This window comes from Pyrus communis, chromosome 11 (assembly GCF_041283825.1).
Source record: "Pyrus communis isolate YQ-2024b chromosome 11, ASM4128382v1, whole genome shotgun sequence".
Lineage (NCBI taxonomy): Eukaryota > Viridiplantae > Streptophyta > Magnoliopsida > Rosales > Rosaceae > Pyrus > Pyrus communis.
This window is the reverse complement of record NC_142575.1, coordinates 24,126,946-24,146,755: the sequence shown is the minus strand read 5'-3', so window position 1 is coordinate 24,146,755 and position 19,810 is coordinate 24,126,946. Positions and strand designations below refer to the sequence as shown.

Below are 19,810 nucleotides of genomic sequence, written 5' to 3'. Positions count from 1 at the left end.
CGGGTTCCGTATGAACTCCGAAGTTAAGCAAGAAAGGGGGCTAGAGCAATCCCATGATGGGTGACCCACTGGGAAGTTGCTCGTGAGTTCCCAAAAACAAAACCGTGAGGGAATGGTAAGCCCAAAACAGACATTATCGTGCTACGGTGGTGGAGCGGGCCCGGGTAGGGATGTGACATTAGACCTAAATGTCCAAAATTAGAAAAACAGTCATGAGAAAAATGCACATTTGATGGAGTTGTTTAAGTTAGAAGAAAATGAAGATATTCAGTCAATATACAGTTTAGATGATTTAAGTGATAACGAAAGTATTTATAGTATAGAGAGTGTTAACATGATAGATTCAAACTCGGAAGATTCAAGTAGCACAAATAGTGATTAAAAAGAGTATATATGTGCATTCATAGAAGAACAACATGAAGAAGAATATAAATACATTTATTTAGGTTGGCCAGAAAAATGTCATAAGTGTAGTAAATTAGTTGCAAATAAATACTAAAATACATATTCAATACTGTGCGAAAAGTGTGATAATAATAAGTTATTAGAAATTAATTCAGCAGAATCACAAGAAAACACTAAAATATTAGAAAATATTGTTTATAGTATAGAAAAGCCAAAAAATAGTTCTTTAATTACTATAAATTGTGAAATAGAATTAGTAAAAGAACATAAGATACAAAAAACAGCTATGATAGATACAAGGAATACAAAAAGCATCATAAGAGAAGAGTTGGTACCAAAAAAATATAGACAAAAATTAGCAAAACCAATGAGAATAACACAGTTTGATGATAGACCAGTTTACTTAACACATTGCATCAATAATGAGTCTGTTAAAGTAGAAAAACAACAATTTAATTTACCATTAACATTTGTTTCACTAGTGGGATCATACCCATTCATTTTAGGTTTAAATTTTTTGAAAAGTTTACAAGGCTATTTATATATGAATCCTAGCATAACATTTTTCAAAAGAGGTATTACAATAATTGACCAAAGTAATGATGTAGAAGCATAAAAAAAACATAAGTATAGAAGAATCTAGTAATCAAGATAGTTATTATTTGGAAAACTCAAAAGAAAATAATGAGCATAATAACATAGAAAAGTTTGATGAAGAAATATTTGAACATGAATATCCAATTTTAGAAGAAGGAACCCGTATAGAAATATTACAGTTAAATAAACCAAAAAGTTTAAAATAAATATTAGAATTAGCAGAACAAACTAGAATTATAGGAGAAAATCCACAGTTACATTGGAATAAAAATAAAATACTAGCAAAATTAGATATAATTAATTCAGATTTAACCATAAAGACAGCTAACAAGCCTTGTAGTTATTAGATAAGTAAGAGTTTGAGCAGCAAATAAAAGAGTTGTTAAATTTAAAAGTAATTAGACCCTCTTTAATTAGACCCTCTAAGCATAGACATAGATCAGCAGTATTTATAATGAGAAAACATTCATAGCTTAAGAGATGTAAGACTAGAATAGTTTATAATTACAAGAGATTAAATGATAATACATATGAAGATGATTATAAGTTACCAAATAAAGATGAGCTTATAAATAAAATTCAAGAAAGTAGATATTTTAGTAAATTTGATTGTAAATCAAGATTTTGACAAATACGATTAGCAGAATAATCAATTGAGTGAACAGCTTTTACTTATCCAGAAGGACATTTTCAATGACTTGTTATGCCATTTGAACTTAAAAATGCTATGCCGAGCTTTCAAAGAAAGATTGATCAAATTTTCAAGAAACATGATAATTTTTGTAGTGTTTATGTAGATGATATTTAGTACATAGTAAAAATAAAAATGAACATAGAAAACACTTAAAGATAGTTTTACAAGAATTTATGAATAATAGAATTGTGATTAGCAAAAATAAAATAGCATTAGATAAGCAAGATATAGAATTTTAAGGAATGTATATTAAGTCAGGTACAATACAATTACAAGATCATATAGCTAAAAAAGTCTTAGAATTTCCAGATAAATTAGAAGATGAGAAACAGTTACAAGCATTTTTAGGATTGTTAAATTATGCAAGAAAGAGAAGAAAAATAGCAGTATTACATAGTAAAACTAGCAAAACTGGACAAAAGTATTTTAATAGTGAATATATTAAATTAGTTCAAAATATAAACGAAGAAATTACTAAACTTAAGTCATTAACATTACCATTAGATGATAGTTACAAAATAATTGAAATTGATGCTTCATCATTTGGATGGACCTGCATACTATACCAGAAAAAGCATAAGGAGTCTTCAAAGTCAGACGAACAAGTTTGTAGATATTCATCAGGAAAATTTAGTGATGTACAGTCAAAACTACTATGAACAGATTTAGAAATTTTAAGAATAATTAACTCACTTGAAGCATTCTCTTTATTTTTACATAATGAAGTATTTACGATTAGAACATATTGTCAAAATATAGTTTCTCATTATAACAAGATACATGCTAATAAACAGGCAGCCCGAAGATGGTTAATTTTGTCGATTCAATTACAGGAAATTGTTTTAAATCAATTTTTGAACATATAAAAGGTAATGACAATACATTAGCCGATATTTTATCAAGATTATTTTGTTGAACATGAATGGAATATTGTGGACCATCATCCTCAAATAGCACAAGACCACAAAACAGAAGAACATCTTTCAGTAATATAATGATGCACCATCAAACTCCACCATTCAGTGGATTCCAAAATAGCATAAGCAGACCAACATCACCACCAATACCCATTTTCAACTTTAATAGCAATATTGTTAAAGGAATCAGAAATCTAACTCTGAGGTATAGGTCAAGAATATCAGAGCTTTCTGATAGGCAACAGGTTCTCTTAGATAATTTTTGGAATATCCAAATCAATCAGCCAAGCATGAGGTTAGGTCATGAAAAACTAATTAGAGCCTTAGAACAAGAGTTTAATAATTTTAATTTTAACTTCCATCAAGGCCAACAACATATTCATTCTCTTGAGCATAACCTTCAAGTCATCTCTAAGGATCATGAGTCATTACTTAAGAAGTTTGCCAAAATGAATCAAGAACTCCAATATCTTATAATGCAGCAGAAGGCAAATGACACTTTGAAAAGAGAATTGAAAATACGTTTGGAAACTGATCATCATAAGAATAAAGGAAAATAGGTTATTGAACCCATAGAACAAGAGGTTAATAAGCCTATGGAAGAAATTAAAATTGAACTCTTAGAAGAAGACATTGAAATGGAGCAACATCAAAATAATGAGCAGCATCAGCTTCTGAGTGACAAAGAAAAACAAGAAAAATATGAAAGTTTTCTTAGAAATATATATTTAGATTTAATAATAGATGATATTTTATTAGAAGAAATTTCAAAAACAAAATTAACAATAATGCCACCAGATATGCAAAATGAGATTCTGAGCAGAGCATCATAGTCCATGAAAAAGTTGCAATTACAATTACAATATGCTTTGTATCAATCCATCTTTAATTCAAAACCATGGATGGATATTATTACAAAGATGTATCTACCATGTTTTTGTGATAGTACAAATAATTGTATTTGTAAACCGGAGATTGGTATAGTTGTAGCCAAGATTAACATGAGAGATTTTAGATCATAGCATTTTAGTTATGAGCATCAGAAAAAACATAACTTGGTAGAAGTTACCCTGACCTTACTATTAGAGTTTGACTATGTTGATAAAATATTCATTAACCATATTTCAGAATCATTTCCTGAAAAACTTATAAAAGTAACAGAAAATTATTTGGAAAGATGGAAAGAAATTTGCATAAGTTTTATTAGTAGTCATCTATATTGGTATATACATATGTATAAGAAGAAAGCTAGGCATATAGCCATGATTAATGAACTGTCCTTTAGACTATCCACTATCTCCTCACATAGGTGGACTCCTTTATACAAAAATATTCTAAAATTTCGAGGGATCCAAATACTAGCCTTAGATGATTTTGAAAATTTTAGGTATGATATGATATTGGTAGCAGAAGAAGAAGAAATGTATATTTATAGCAAGAAAAAGATCAGTCTTCAGCCTTATTGGAAGCCTCAAAATTTCAAATAAGAAACAGTAGAAATGTACTATAAGGTGAAAGAAGAAAGAAAAAGAGATGCAGAGCTAGTAAAAGGTGATGAACAGTACTGGAACAATTTGACAGAAGAAGAGCTATAAAACATCGACATCATGATGGAAGCATAAAGAGCTGATAGCAAATTAGCATAAGTTGAATAGCATCATATAAAATAATGTATTTCCAAACAGAAATGTCAACATCATTGTGGATCCCACCATAATAACAAAAATAGCATAAGAGTAAATAAAGAAAAGAGCTTGATCCATTATAGACTTTTCATACACAAAGTGTCATTTTGATTAAGAATGAATAGTAACAAATTCTTTTCGTTAAAACTCCTTACAAAAAATGATAAAAAAATAAAAGATGTTTAAAAAACTTGGACGCCAATTAGATCCTTCGAATTTCCAGTCTATTGGCACCGTACGCATTACCATCCAAAGAGCAGGTGGAGATACAAAATATCTCCTCCTTTTTTAGTGTTTGTATGGCTAGCTTGTAAATGTCACCATCAAGATTTTTATGGGAAAAATAATATCTAACATTTTAAGAAATTATCTTTTTTGCTTTGGTGGATTGTTCTCTTGGCACCAACCATGATTCTTCCAAGAAACTATGTCCTTTTATTTTTTTTCTGATCATATTAAATTGCTTCAGTACAAGCTATTGGTCATTAATATCCAAACTTTCAACAACTAAATATTCTCTTCTTCAACACTAATTATGTTTCTAGAACTAGATTTAGCCAAATTGGCTAGATCACAGTGTGTCCTATACTTTGCACTCAAGTTCAAACTCTCCTTCCCACAATTTAGATGAATTATTAGTGTAAGTATAGTTCCTATCATTTATATATAAAAAAAAAGAAGACATTAATTATGTCTATATTCTTTAATTGTTTTTAGATGGTGGAAATAAGTAACTGGTTACTGGTGGTCTCAAGACCCTCTGAAAGTCAGGAGAAATGCATGTGAGGGTCTTTCAGAACTCTTTGAAGGTTTGATACGAGTCATTTTTTTTCTTTCCATCAAGTGTTTGATGAACTACCTTTTAAGAATATCTCGGAAACATTTGGCAAAATGTATCAACAACGCTCAACATAGGATCTTGATATCCCTCGGCAGATTGCTTTGACATTTGTCGACATGAATGCAAATGACTATAGACCCACCTAGTGCATCACAAATTACCCCTCTAAAAAATTTGCACGCTACGTGCACATGCAAAATTTCTATCTAAATAAAACTTGAATATTACACACTGGGCCCTCAAAATTAGAATTTTGGATCCCTCACTGCATGCATGTCTGCTTAAGTACCTTTTATCTTATAAAGCAAATATTATGGCTATTGCTATCCACACACCCAATATTATTTGTATGGTATAACCTTTTACATTCTACCAACATCTCCACAACATTTTCTTTTAAGCAGTACTGGAGCTAGAGTTGATTAATTTTCACTGATGTCAACAGTTCTTGGATTGCAGATGAGTATGTTAGACAGAACAACTGCAAATGTTAAGCCTGCAAGGACTAAAAAGAGAAACTTGATATCAATTTGTAACATGTTTCAGTAAGGATCTAATAGAAAACATAAAATTTCATCACTCATTACCCATAAAATAATATTCAAATATATGGAGATTCAGTACAAGGAATTATATATATGTATATAATTAGATTATATTATCTTTCTTTCTTTTTTTTTCTTAATATGTCTGAACTAGTAACTTCAGTAGTTCTGTACAAACGCAAATAATGATATTAAGGAGGAACCATTACTTAAATTACATGGATTGTTTCCCTCTGACCCATCATAATCCCCAAAAAACCAATGACCTAGATTATGACATACAATAACAACATTTATAAAATTGCAGCAGAAATATTAGAAGGCTTTGTGATAAAACTCATGAATCTTCTTCCATGAGTCTTCCCTCTGCATCTTCAGCTGCTTGTAGAAGTTGCTAATAAAGTTCTCAGCTTTAGCAAACAGCTCTTGCCCACTAAGCTCCTCGAAAACTTCTTCTTCTCCCTCAATGTAACGCTTTTCCTCGACCACTTCGTGATCTCCATGATAAGTCTCACCTCCCCCTATGAAGAAAAGGCTAGGCATAGAAGTACACTTCTTCACACTCTCCACTTTCACAGTGTCCACAATCTTCTCAGACTTGGATTTCTCAACAACCCTAGCCTTCTTTTCGACATATTGCGGAGCAACAACCGTTTGATGTTCATCATTACGGGAAGCAACCCTTTTTTCGTCGGAGGCTAGCTCCGTGGGAACCACAGGTTTGGGAGCAAAAGAAAAACTGGCGCCAGAGCCGTTCTTCTTGTCATGGTCTGAATCAGGTTTGGAAAAGGATGAGAGGACGCCGGCTTGTGCTCCGAGGGCAATGATGAGGAGGTTAGTGATGATGTAGATGTAAGGAGTCCTTAGTGAGGAGGACAACAAAGGTGCAAGGACGAGAAGAAAAACTAGCAGAGAAAACATAAGAATCTGAGATTTTTCATTAAGCTTGCTCATGGCGTCTGCTGAGGGACTGAAAAGGTGGTGCGGGTAGTAGGAATAATAAGGATGAAGTGCGAAGAATGAGAGGAGTGAGAGGGATGTGGTTTATGGTAGTAGAGAACAAGTAAAAGCCTAGGGACATATTTATAGAGAGAGAGATGGAATTGTCTTGCTCATAGGATCATGGCTGCAGAATATTATTATAATAGTCAAAAGAAGTACAAAAGAAATTCATAGGAAGCCAGCAGTGCCTTAATCACACTACAATTTTTATCTCTTCATGCATGTCATTTTCACGATCAATTCATTTAATTAAGCAAAGGATCAATTGAATTATGTACGTTCATATACTCAAACGCACTCACCGGTTAGCACTTAGCCGTAAGAGCATCCACTCTTACATCTAATGCTCTATGTTTGATTTTGTTTACAATATCATCGCACGTGATTTGTATACGTTTAAAGCATTCAAACTTACATATTTGGTTCTATGTCCGTATACTCAAATTCACGCATCAGTCAGAAATTGATCAGAAGCTAGGAACTAATAATTTAAATTGTCAAGAGCTTTCGCTCATGTACTGAGGTTCCATATTTGATTCCTCCCTTCTAGAGTATCATAGTAAATGACTAGTAACTCCAGTAGTAGATAAGAGCACTCAACCTTACATCTGAGATTTTATGTTCAATTTCCCCTTTCGACAATCTACAGTATCATCATAATACACTTGTAATTCAAGTGGTTAAGAACATTAAGACTTAACACATAAGATTCTATGTTCAATTTCTTTACTTTTTACAGTATATTTATAATGAATTTGTATATCAAGTGCTTAAGCACATTCAACCTTTCGCCTGAAATTTCGTGTTTGATCCCTCCCTTCTCCAACATGGTTCGTATTAATAAATAAGAAGATTAACAATATTATCGTCCATTTTAGGAGCAAGATTCTATACAAGAAAGATATAACAGCAGATAACATGCAAGAGGGAGTGAGATTTGAATATAATTGGACAATGGTTGATAAGGTCGGTGAAAGAATATTCTTCAATTGCTTTCATTTGCTCTTTTTGTTTCCATGGTTAAGAGGTTAACTAGCTCTTAGCAGAAACGTGCGGTTCCTGCAGATTAAGCTTGCATCGGGTCCCACGATGGGCTAATTGTGTTGTGGAGAAAATTTTTATTTTGAATCACATCCCATATACCTTGCACAATGCAGTAGTTGGAGTGAGTACGATACTTTTATATAGAAATCAGACAATTTAAATTTGATACTTATAATAATACTATTATTTTAGTATGAGTTTAATATATTGATATCATACTCACGAGTTTATCATATTGAAACGATCAAATCACATAGCTACTCAGTACTACAGTTTAGTGGTATTTCTTTTGTAAGTGAGAGGTCTTAAGTTCAAATCTCGTGGATGACGAATTCAATACCAAATTAGGTTGCCCATTGTGTGGCTTAGCCGAACTCCTCCTCCCCTTAGCGTAAAATATATCGTTGTATTCAGAAAAACAAACCACATAATTCATATGACATAGATTTAAGGTATTAAAAACTAAATCATAATTCATATGACATAGATTTAAGGTATTAAAAACTAAATTCATGCTAATAACATAAGTAAATTGATAATAACACTTACGGTAAATTTTTTTTAAAGAAAACTAATGAAAATCGCTTGAAAACTTTGATTTTTAACAATAAGAACAAAATAAAGGGTAAAGTGAATAGTATCATAATTGACTTTTAGTGTAAAAATATAATTTTTCGTTAAAGTGAACAATATTGAAAGTTTTTCGTTAAATTTGTTTTTTTTATGAGTCGGCTAATTAATTGTGGACCCCCAAGAATCTAGCATAGAGCCCCACTTGCAGCACTAGTGCGCCTGTAGGCTGTAGTGAATGGTCCGTCACAACCCCTCCACTTCCAAGGCCCACTTCTCCGTTGGACTTTTTGGCTTCTTCCAATCAAAATAAAATGACCCGACTTTAAGACACACCTAAAAGGATCCGGATACTTTTTTCTTTTCTTCTGAATTCCCTTTTTTATTTAATTATTATCTTTTCTAGTTGTTAAAGCAGATAATTCTTTTTTAAACTAATGATATTATCTACTTTAAAAAAATAAAGAAGTTGACTAAGTCTCATAATGTGTTAACAATATTGTGGTTCAAATTCATATTTGACGAGAATCGAACATAAGATTTTTTACTTATAAGTAAAAAAGAATACCACTAAATTGTAGTACTAAGTAAAAATAATTAAAGCAAATTAGCATTAACTCTTTCTTAGATATCAACAAAAATAGACAAGTATTAGTCATGCAGTCCTTCAGTACAATGAGTATCTCATTCCGATTTATAATGCGAAATACATAACACCTAATTTGAAATGTGGATAACAATTTTTTAAAAATAAAGAACAATATTTATTTATTTATTTATTTATTTGAATCCTAATTTTCAGTACTTGTCGAAAGAGACCCCATAAATAGAATCAATAGATGGCTCCCAAAGAAATGGATAAGGCAAAGGATACAAATGCACATGATTTTACTAGTCAAACTTTTCTTTTGTTACCTTTTTGAACAATCTGTAATCTTAAATAAGTTAAATTAGATGACTAATGCAGTCCATAATATTTGTGTGTACAGACAATTGTAGGACCCACATGAGATCAGATAGCCTATAAACCTAGACAAGCACTCAATTCAACCAAAAATAACTAAAGAACAATACTTAGCTACTAAAAAATGAGTACGAGTTTTTACTCAAAACCTTAGTATTTTAATCATAGAGCTTTGTACTCATGATCAGAACCGTTCATATTATGAATCACACTGTAATGATCATCTATGCCGAAAATAAATTATAACTAAGGTCGTTTAATTAATTTATTATAGCAAATGCATAGACGGTTCGTAATACTTTTATCAATACCGTTCATTTGTTTTCAAACAACTTAATGACTAAATGACCTTATTTTTATTTGATTTTTTGAAGAAACGATCTTTATAGAGTGATTTATAATTTGAACGGTTCTGATTATAAACACGAAGTTCTATAAATTGATAATAAACAATTTTGAAAAATTTTGAATAAGAATTCTTATTCATCTTTGAGTAGCCAAATATCATTCATAACTAAATCAAAAGGATTCTAAATATTCTTTGTAGGTTGTAGGATGACGATGATGACGATGATGATTTCACTTTTCCTAGCATTGGAAATGGAGGAAGAGATCTTAGGAGACTTGAAATAGAAAGAAAGAAAGCAATGCTCAACGTGCTTTGCACCGACAAATCTTGTCCAACAGATTTAGATACTCCCTTATCCTTTTGATCCAACTAAGCGCCAGATAACTCTCAGTTTCCTTTATGTGTTTTTCGTCCAAGATTTCCGCCCGTTTGGTATGTACGATTGCATTGGAACGAGTAACCTCTTAGTTTTAAGGCGTATTGAAAGTAGAAGTGAATGATTTTTTATTTAAAGGAGATTCGGAGAGTATTAGATATGAAGAAAACTTGTTCCTTCTACTCCTTTAAAAAAGTAGAAGTGAATAATTTTTCGTTAAAATGAACAGTACCGTAGGTTTTTCTTTAAAAAATGATTGGATGATGATCTGGTCATAATATTTTTATTTATCATCTCAATGTATCGTGAAATTAAAAATTAATCATTAAGATCAATTTTGCACTCCAAACAAGCCCTATTATTGTATAACTTGTACTGGCAGCAAACAACTCTTCAGTTGAGAGCCTAGCTTTCTAAAATAGCTACGTTGCATATAATTGGTCCCATTAAACTACAGTCCCAGCTCACCTTGCATACCTTCTACTAATTGACATAAGAGTTATGCCAACATCAGTTGCACATGGCCCTATAGATGCCACCCGTCGATCATTCTGGGACCCAAAGCGGGAAACATAAAGAACAATGGCTAGCATTCAGTGATGCGTGACTAGTGTTAGCATTCCCATTGACAATATGGTTTGCAGTTGAACTAGAAGGTTGGTCATAAAAAGTTAGGTTGCAAGCAAAAAATCAAATAAAATTATTGCACAGGAAGCAAATTAGGAGCTGATATTTCATATCAAATTCACACAAGACACATTGAACAGCATATACAGAAGCTGGATTAGCTTAGGCAAGTTCAGGGCGTGTTCAAAATCAACACAACAGCATGCAGCAAAACATGAGAATCAAGGCGACTGAAATAGGCTTACGTTTCTTTCAGAGTACTGCTCGAAAGGCCCCAGTTGCTTGCATATGGCGATGGCAAGCCAGATTCAAACATTCACATATCAAAATGTACACTACATCTTTGCCTACGATGAGGGCTGGTCCACGCCATCTGAGATTCGACGAGATGGAAGATGAATGTTCATGTCATCTAAAGTTGGGCAGTCATCTATGCTTAGCCCGCGGTCATTAGCTAGATGCAAAAGGCAGATGAAACACAAATGGGGCGTGATATCCTGAGCCGCTGCAGCTCGGCAATTGACAGGAAAGGTAGCCAGGACATACTTGAAGGATATGGTGTCTTTGAATTCCTTCTGTAAGTAGAGTAATATTCAGAATGAATGAAAAGCCTCCCTTAGCAGATAAAACAAGAAAATATATCCCTGAGTAACTTGCAAAGAGATACTTAAGTTATGAGATTGGAAAGAAATTTCATGAACATGTTGAAGAAAAACAATATGAATTCCGCACATGCAATCAGAATATGCTTACCGCAGTAGGAACTCTGGCAGATTCTTGCATATGACCCCACAGAGTTTCCTTCAATGCATGAACATCAACTTGTTTTGAAGTTCTGTCGTACTGAACTTCAAGGTTGCTTACCTGAAATATCACAAGTCACAGTCTTTAACCAGAAGTTCTTAGTGCGGAAACACAACGCCCAGCACTCCCAAAAAATTGATTGTCTCAGTGCGTTATTATCATTAGACAATGAGGACATTGTAATTTCAGTTCACATACAAAGCAATTGCATGTCCAGGAAAGCAACAAAAAATGAACAACCCCAGCATGCAGGGTTTTTGTTATTGCAGTTTCGCCCAATTTATTGGAAGATCTACTGACCTAATCTAAAATTCCAAATGAGCACCAACTACCAAGGTAGAGTTTTCATATTCACAAACTAACAAAGAAAAATTTGAAACCTGACGAGGTGGAGAGACAAGAGTATCCGAGTCTTCTACATCGCTATGAATACATCCATCATTATATTGGCCACTAAGCAAACTCTCATCGTCCCATGATCGCAATGCTTCATCAAAATTGTGACTTTGTTTCCAGGAGTTATAATCTGAAAATTAAAAATAAGAGTCATCCTTCAATTCTAGTAAGAGTTGTGCAGAAATTAGCCTTTTTGTTCTAGAGTAAAATAAGATCACTATCATAAGCCAATAGATAAAAAACCATTAAAACAAAATTACAAGTGGATGATAAATAGACATTTGAATCATGATGGATGTTTAAACTGACACACACACACACACCCGCGTGTACGAAGAAGCTGATACCTGTATGCTGTTGTCTTCTCTTCCCAAGGCACTACAATAAAAATTGAAATTTTACCACTAGCCACATCAAACAACATAAGGATTCAGAAACTTATGAAACCTAGGCAGAAATATGAGAAAAAGTGTCCTAAGGCCAATATTAAGCCTACAACTTGGACAGGCTAACCATTTGGCCATCGTTTGAAGGCACAAGACCATTGTATGGTTTTAGACCTGATAAACAGTTCAAGATTGGCTTAGCATAACCTAGGCTCAGCTCATAACAAAACCAGCCCTTACTACATTACGGAATTAAGCTTGTACACAAACAAAATATGAAACATGGAACTCCACAAGTACAACATATTCTGAGTAATAGCATGTTATTATTTGTATTCAACTCTTTAACTAATTGACAAATTTTATTTTGCGGATTCTTATACTGTAGTTAACACAAACTCAACTGATGGATTATCTACCCTGGATTAGCGTCCTATACATGGAATGAGATCATGATCATGTCAGAATCTCCATCTTTCCTTGAAATTTTTTATCATGGATAACAATGGATTTGTATATTATTGGACAACATGGAGAAATCATTACCAGAACATTGGGAAGAAGAAACAACTTGACAAGATTCTCAGGTTTATAATGGCAGTCATCTGGAAGCCTGTTACTGACAGGTATTCTATTTGGAGGTAGGAGTAAAGACTTGAAATTTTTTGGCACAGCAAAGATATTTGGAATTTCGTTGTCTAGAGATGCTGTGAAATCAAGCTCAACTTCCTTATAGTTTTTGTTCTTTGATATATTAGTAGCTGGTCTGCTTCGAGTGGCAGGAGCTTCCTTTGAACCTACAGAATAGAAAACAAAGACAGTAAAATCAAGGCTTACCCACAACAGAGCAAACCGAAAAGTCATTTCCTTTGTAACACCAACCCTTAGGCCTCCAATACTTCCAGTGATCAGGACCAGACCATGAATTTTCCTTTAATCCCAAACCTTGAAACAAAAACATAGAAACTTTCTCAAATCTGTCATCCACATCCGCTTCATATGATGTATGGGAGTTATTATCCTGCGCAAATTTAGAAAACGTATTCCATTTATCTTTTTCATTCAGCAAGAATATATAGAGAAAACTAGAGAATTGCTGGCGGAAACGTGTCATGTAACAAGCCATTTATCAAAGTCTAAATGACTTCTGTATATAGCCATAACAAGTACCTCATGATGACTTCGAAATGAAGGTCCGAAACTCATATTCTCTTGATCACCACCCATATGATCATTTTGATCAATGCTCAATTTGTAATAGTCCGCAGCATTGAAGGGATCCGTTTTGAGATCTGCATTCTGGCTTATATTAAAATCTTGAGATGATCGATGATTATTTTCATCAAATTGGCAAAATATCTCCTTGAGAGTAGGACATATTTCAGTCTTTGCGCGTATGCCCACCACCATCTGCTCAAGAGATTCTACATAGAAACCAAAAAATAAATAAATGGCTGAAAGAGAAGACAAATAAAAAAGGCAGGGAGGGGGGAAGGGATGAGAAAGAGGTGGCAAATCAACCCATTGGGTTCTTAAGGGGTAACTTTTAAGACCCATTTAGTTTGATTTCACCATAATAAGGTATTACACCATCATCACCACTACCAATCTCACCACCATATTATGGTGCTGTCAAACTAAACGAGTCATAATGGTTACACATTAACAACCCAATCAGTTGATTTGCCACCTCACTGAGATGGTGATTTGGTCAAATGAAGCAAGAGATTCTAATCTCACTCGCCTTTGGCAAAGGAGAGATCAATCAATTCCAAGGCAGTACTTTGCAATGAACATGATCTGCACTTCCCTGGAACTTCGTACGCATCAGAAAGCACCTGGCATCCTCCATATGCTCCAAGGTTATTCAGTAGCAGACCCTTGGCTCCACCTTCATCCAACTGTGCAAACGTTTGATGATATAGAGGATCCGCCACCAATGTGACTAAAGTTCAAAAATAAATCAAATTACAACTTTAAAAGGTAACAAGATAATAACCAAAATGGATAGTCTAGTTACCATCAAACTTCTTTATGTTAAGAGCTTCGAAGGAGGATTCCACTGTCGACATTGGATCTATCTGTTACAACTACATTCAATACTTTGAACTTGCAGTCAAAGTTTGTAATGCAATATAATTAAAACACAAATAGTTCATACCTTCCTCTCTGACTCTTTCTCCCTACCCTGCTTGCTGCTGACATGGCCATCCTCCTTGGTAGTTACTGTCGCCAAAGCAAAACATTAGGGAACTGACCAAAGCAAAGAAGCAGTGAACCTCAAAGCTAATAAATTCGAAAACTGCCTGAGATAAAGAAAAAAGGGACCACAAAATCTGTGACACAAAGAAGCAGTGAACCTCAACCTTGTTCATCTTCAAGACGAGCTCGATTCATCCCACTTAGGACCTTATATGCCTCAGCGTGCAATGAATCCACCCTCGCCGAGTAGATTTTCAACCCGACTTCCAATGTGCAACTTGCCTATTCACTCAAAACCAATAACAATAATATCTCCACAAGTACATACATAAACACCAACTATATCTCAAAAACCAACCAATTTTCACGATAAGTGCTCCAAACCTTGTGAAAATTAGTCTCCACGCCATTTTCCGTTCCAACCTTAATAATGTCGCTAAGATGATCGATAAGCTTAAGCTCCCACGTGTTCTTCTGGGTTATTTTCTAGTATACAGAAAACAAAACAAAAAATCACAAAAATATCGAAAACTTTGAAAATAAAATAAACTAATGAGCCGCTTTTTTTCCTTTAGGAATGAAAAAAAACATAGAAAGGTATGATTTTTAAGTATATGCTTCGTATTCCATGTCCATAATATGCTGATTCTCTTCACTTTGCTTTCCCGCATTTTCTCAGCAACCAAACAAACCCTCATAAAATTTGGTCAATAACAGCAAATATAGTAACTGTATTACTAAACGCACTCAGCAATCTATTTTTTTGTATGTAATTTCATAGATTAGATAAGCAGACAGAGCGGAGTGGGAGTGTGGTGATGGTTTGTACGGACATTTTCGCTGGCGAGTTTGATACATTCTTGAAAGAGTTTTATAATCTGTTCTCTGCTGAGACAACGATCGTCCGGTAGAGAAGAATGAGCGGAAACTGTAGCCGCCTTGCAACGAATAGCGGCGGCGCGTGCCACGCGTGCCTGTGCACGTTCGAGCTGGTCGTCGTTGGAGCACAAAACGAAAAGCGAACTGGTAGGCGATTGGGTACGGCTCGCCGTCGACGCCGTACTCCTCGGCGCTGCTGGCGGTTTTGGACTCATTGCCTCCGCCATTGATGAGCGCAGAGAGAGAGAGGGAAGAAGTAAATTTGAAAAGAGGGGAGAATGGTGGTTGCGTGTGGGTTTGTAATTTGATTCTATTCCAGAGACGACGCACGACGTGCCGTATTGTGTGTGGTTCCCGCCAAACATGGGATTGTAGAGAATCAGACGATATGTCGTTTATTCGGTAATTCCAACCCCTTCCTCACGCATTCGCTTTTCCTTGTTTCTTGCTTTTTATTATTTTAGGCATTTATAATTTGGCCATAAACCCTAAACCCTCCACGTGCATCTCATTTCTGTTCGCCAGTGGACTCTCCAGATTCTTCTGGTATGGTGATTTCTGCTCGATCTTTTCGGTTTTTCGTGTTTTAGTGTTCCCATCTATCTACCCATTCTTCTTCGTTTGTGCATTTCTTTGTTAATTTTGTGTTTGGATGGTGAGAAAGTTTTTTAGCAAACAAAAAAGAAAAAAGGAAAATTTGCGGAAAAATCGACATTTTGGACCTTATTTTTCAACCGATTGTTGTTTACTCGTTCTGGTTTTACTGTTTAGGTAACAAAGTAATGAGATTTGCAAGTTGGGTTTGTTTTCTTTTCTGATTTTCGTCCAATTTTCTAGGTTATGTTTGGCCGGTAAGAAAATTTTAGGAGGAGAGAAAAATGGGAGTGTCTACGAGATTCACGAACATGAATCGAAGAAAAATAAGGGCATTATTTTGAATGATTTACTTGGATTAATAACACTGGCATTTAACTTGTCCACACTCAGCATTCCAAAACATGAATTTGAACAAGATGAAAGTCCCCAAACTTCCTGGAGCTCGTGGCATTGCTGCTTTGCTTACGGTGGGAGTTGTTGGTAGTCTTGGTGTATATGGACTTAACAATAGTCTCTACAATGTCGATGGAGGGCATAGGTCCATTGTGTTCAGTCGTCTTGTTGGTGTCAAAGACAAGGTTAGTTCTTTTCTCCAGTTCTTGGGAATTGTGTAACGTTCGATCGTTTTAAAATCTTGTTGAACACATTTTTCACGACCTAAGAACGACTTTAAGAGGACTGGTCAATAATGAGATCTGTTGTAATTGCTTATATAGCTCACATGGAGCCAATCTGTGTCCAATTCAGCACATGCTTTGCACAAAACAGAAACAAAAGTGGAATATCGCAATATTATGAATTGAACAGTTTTGTTCTATACTTGTATGTCCATAACTTTATCTGTAGCATGTCTTTTTTCTGTATCTACTTTTGCAGCACAATATATTTACATCTTAAAGTTGCAGGTTTATCCTGAAGGGACACACCTTATAATTCCATGGTTTGAAAGGCCGGTCATCTATGATGTTCGTGCAAAACCTTATGTAGTGGAGAGTAAAGCTGGAAGCCGTGACCTCCAGATGGTATGTAAATATCCTAATCTTTTTCCTGGAAAATTCTCAGAACAGCTTTAAAATTTATACAAATTGGCCACTGTGTAATAAAGTATGTGTTTGAGGTTATTCGATTTTTTCCTAAACAATTTTTTCATCGACTTGTATAAGTTATGTAGTGAACTTCAAGAGCATGGCTTTGAGGTCCTAAAGTATGACATCCTCTATCTCTATGAATTTGATCGGCTATTTTGCATATGAGAGTTCAATTATGATTTACTTTCAGGTAGGATAGGGTAAGGTACAAATGCAATCCCCATGAACTATGTATGTCAAAGGTTGAAACACTTGCATCACCTTTCATTACATCTATAGAACACATCAAAACCCCTTAAATCTTGTGAAGTTATTGTCGTGGCTAATGCCTACAGTGATGTTTCATCAACTGATCTCTTTGTCAAAACCAGTGAGCACTTGTCATGGACTTCTCCTATGTGCTTTATATTATTTGGTGTTTATTATTCTACCCATCAGATCCCAAAAGTTTCAGAATTCTCATGAATTCTTGTGTCGTTAACTCATCCCACCCATTATGTTGCTGGGCACCCATTTTCCCTCTTGCTCCTGGTCTTTTATGTGTGAGAATTGTTATCTGCTGTCGTATTGAGTTGAACCTGGTATTATCCATTTGTAGTTTCCACTTTCCAGTGAAGTGTTTATAGTGTTGTTTAAGAATTTAGGATACAAAGGTTTAAGGGGGCAGTAATAGTTTTGGAAAGTGAAAATTTTCAAACTGACTAATCATAATTCATTTTATTTCTACATATTTTGGTTTTTCTTCCAGGTGTTAGTAGGTCTTCGAGTGCTGACCCGTCCCGTGCCAGACGAATTACCTACAGTTTATCGAACTCTGGGTGAGAATTATGTTGAGAGGGTCATGCCTTCAATTATCCATGAAACTTTGAAAGCTGTAGTTGCACAGTATAATGCCAGCCAACTTATTACTCAGAGAGAGGTAAGCATAAGGTGTATCATTTTCTTTTGGCTATAACTAGGACTGTTTGGTTATGTTAAGTTTGAGTTTTATTTCAATTGGTTATCGCTTTAGGTTTTTTTTTCTTGATCCCCTTCTCCCCTTTCTCTCTCCCACAACTAGGTACTGGTTTTTCTTTTTAACCTTTGAGATAATGAAATGTCTTTTGCATGTTTAATATGTTATGTTGTAGGTATATATAATATGATATTTGATCTAAAGAAAACAAGGTAATAGTTCAATTTACCGGCGAGAAATCACTATCTATGCCAATAATGTACCAAAAACTTTTAAAACCGGAAATAAAAAGGTAAAATACCGATTAATTCAGTAATAGGAAGGTTGTCTAACAAGTGCAGTGCTGCTTTAATAGCCAGTACTCTTTTTTCAAAATCCAATAAAGCTGGTACTCAAAAGTGTGATAGGTATTCAAATGGTTGATTGGTATGAGGGCTTGGGATTTAAAGTGCAAGTTTGACGCTCTTGCTTTCATCCTCCTCACTTTGAGTTAAAAAGTTCATTGGCTAGTGGGAAGTGTTCTTGATTATTGTGCATCTCTGGTGATCTATTCTTTCTGATGCAACTCAAATGGTTGATTTCCATAACTCAAATCAATTGAAGCAGTACTGATTATGAGTAGGGTCTTTTATTTCCTCTTACTTTATGGTACATTGCAAACTTGTACACTTCCGTTGTGTACATATTATGTGAGGGAGAAATTGGAGATGGTATTCCATGTGTCACTGACTGTTTATTGACGGTATTCTTATTATTTCATAGGCCGTCAGTAGGGAGATACGGAAAATTTTGACAGAGAGGGCAGCAAATTTTAACATTGCACTGGATGATGTGTCTATCACTAACCTGACTTTTGGGAAGGAGTTTCTGACTGCAATTGAAGCAAAACAGGTAGCTGCACAAGAGGCTGAGAGAGCAAAATTTGTTGTGGAGAAAGCCGAACAAGATAAGAAAAGTGCTGTTATCAGAGCAGAGGTGAGATGGGGGAATGCTAATTTCTCAATTTTGAATATAGTTTTCTTTTTGGTGCATGTTTTTGCAATGTTTTTACTTATCCGTAAAGTATTTCAAAATAAAGACAGTACTTGGGCGGCAACATTGATCGGCTGCTCATGCATTCGTGATAATGGGAATTGATAGATTTGTAGTGGTAGTAAGTACGTGACCGGAAAAGGAATCAGTTTGTCTGATTATTAAATGCCAACACATGGTAGCAAACATTTGTTTCTTTAGTCGTACCCCGCACATATTGGGACCATACTGCTGGAAAACATCCTCCTATTTATCTGTAGTATCTGGATTTCCAATTTGGTACATGATATAGTGGTAGAATGTGTGTATGGGATTAATCTTTTTTCTGTTCTTTTCTGGTAATCATTTTATTTAGATTCTCGTCCATTGAATTAAACGCCTGACTCCTTTTATTTGCCTGCTTAATTTCTAGGGTGAAGCAACAAGTGCGAAGCTGATTGGTCAAGCCATTGCCAACAATCCAGCATTTATTACTCTACGGAAGATTGAGGCTGCAAGAGAAATCGCACAGGTTATCTCAGATTCCAAAAACAAGGTTTACTTGAACGCCGATGAACTTTTGCTGAACATTCAGGGGAATGTGCAGTAGTTAAGTAAGCAAAGTTGTTCGGTCGTGGGGATGCTTCAAAAACTCATAAATGAAGAAACTGGATGGTGGTTTTGTAATGTGATGGGTTATAGAAACAACGGTATTCTGGAAATTCCTAATTTGTGACGATTTTCTTTTCGTTTGACTGACTAGAATAAGAACAATGTTGGGCCCAGTGATGCAAATTTACACTAAGCCGGGCACGGCTCTGTCCGGCCTTTTTTACACGATGTTCGCCCGGTCGAAAGTAAATGTGTGGAATTTGT

General features: G+C 34.7%; 3 protein-coding genes across 4 annotated transcripts; 1 reads left to right on the top strand and 2 right to left on the bottom strand.

Moving 5' to 3' along the window:
- Positions 1-5,776: 5,776 nt before the first annotated feature.
- LOC148693143 (uncharacterized) lies at positions 5,777-6,729 on the bottom strand. The gene has a single exon (XM_088680485.1). It carries the CDS (start codon positions 6,636-6,638, stop codon positions 6,000-6,002), a length of 639 nt encoding a protein of 212 aa, XP_088536611.1. The 5' UTR covers positions 6,639-6,729; the 3' UTR covers positions 5,777-5,999.
- Positions 6,730-10,660: 3,931 nt separating this feature from the next.
- Positions 10,661-15,540, bottom strand: LOC137742903 (condensin complex subunit 2-like). 2 transcript variants are annotated; one of them, XM_088679160.1, is made up of 13 exons: positions 15,238-15,540; positions 14,789-14,890; positions 14,569-14,686; positions 14,364-14,428; positions 14,223-14,283; positions 13,947-14,147; positions 13,373-13,626; positions 13,085-13,223; positions 12,749-12,999; positions 12,140-12,194; positions 11,801-11,946; positions 11,370-11,480; positions 10,661-11,191 (listed from the first exon to the last, which is right to left on the bottom strand). In XM_088679160.1, the coding sequence occupies exons 1-13, from the start codon at positions 15,508-15,510 to the stop codon at positions 10,964-10,966; spliced, it is 2,004 nt and encodes a 667-aa protein (XP_088535286.1). In that variant the 5' UTR covers positions 15,511-15,540; the 3' UTR covers positions 10,661-10,963. The 2 variants fall into 2 exon arrangements, with proteins under 2 accessions (XP_088535286.1, XP_088535287.1); XM_088679161.1 differs by having other exon boundaries at positions 12,164-12,194.
- Positions 15,541-15,723: 183 nt separating this feature from the next.
- On the top strand, positions 15,724-19,656 carry LOC137742230 (prohibitin-1, mitochondrial). The gene is made up of 6 exons (XM_068482041.2): positions 15,724-15,829; positions 16,271-16,458; positions 16,786-16,902; positions 17,717-17,887; positions 18,686-18,898; positions 19,368-19,656. The coding sequence occupies exons 2-6, from the start codon at positions 16,282-16,284 to the stop codon at positions 19,542-19,544; spliced, it is 855 nt and encodes a 284-aa protein (XP_068338142.1). The 5' UTR covers positions 15,724-15,829; positions 16,271-16,281; the 3' UTR covers positions 19,545-19,656.
- Positions 19,657-19,810: the final 154 nt, after the last annotated feature.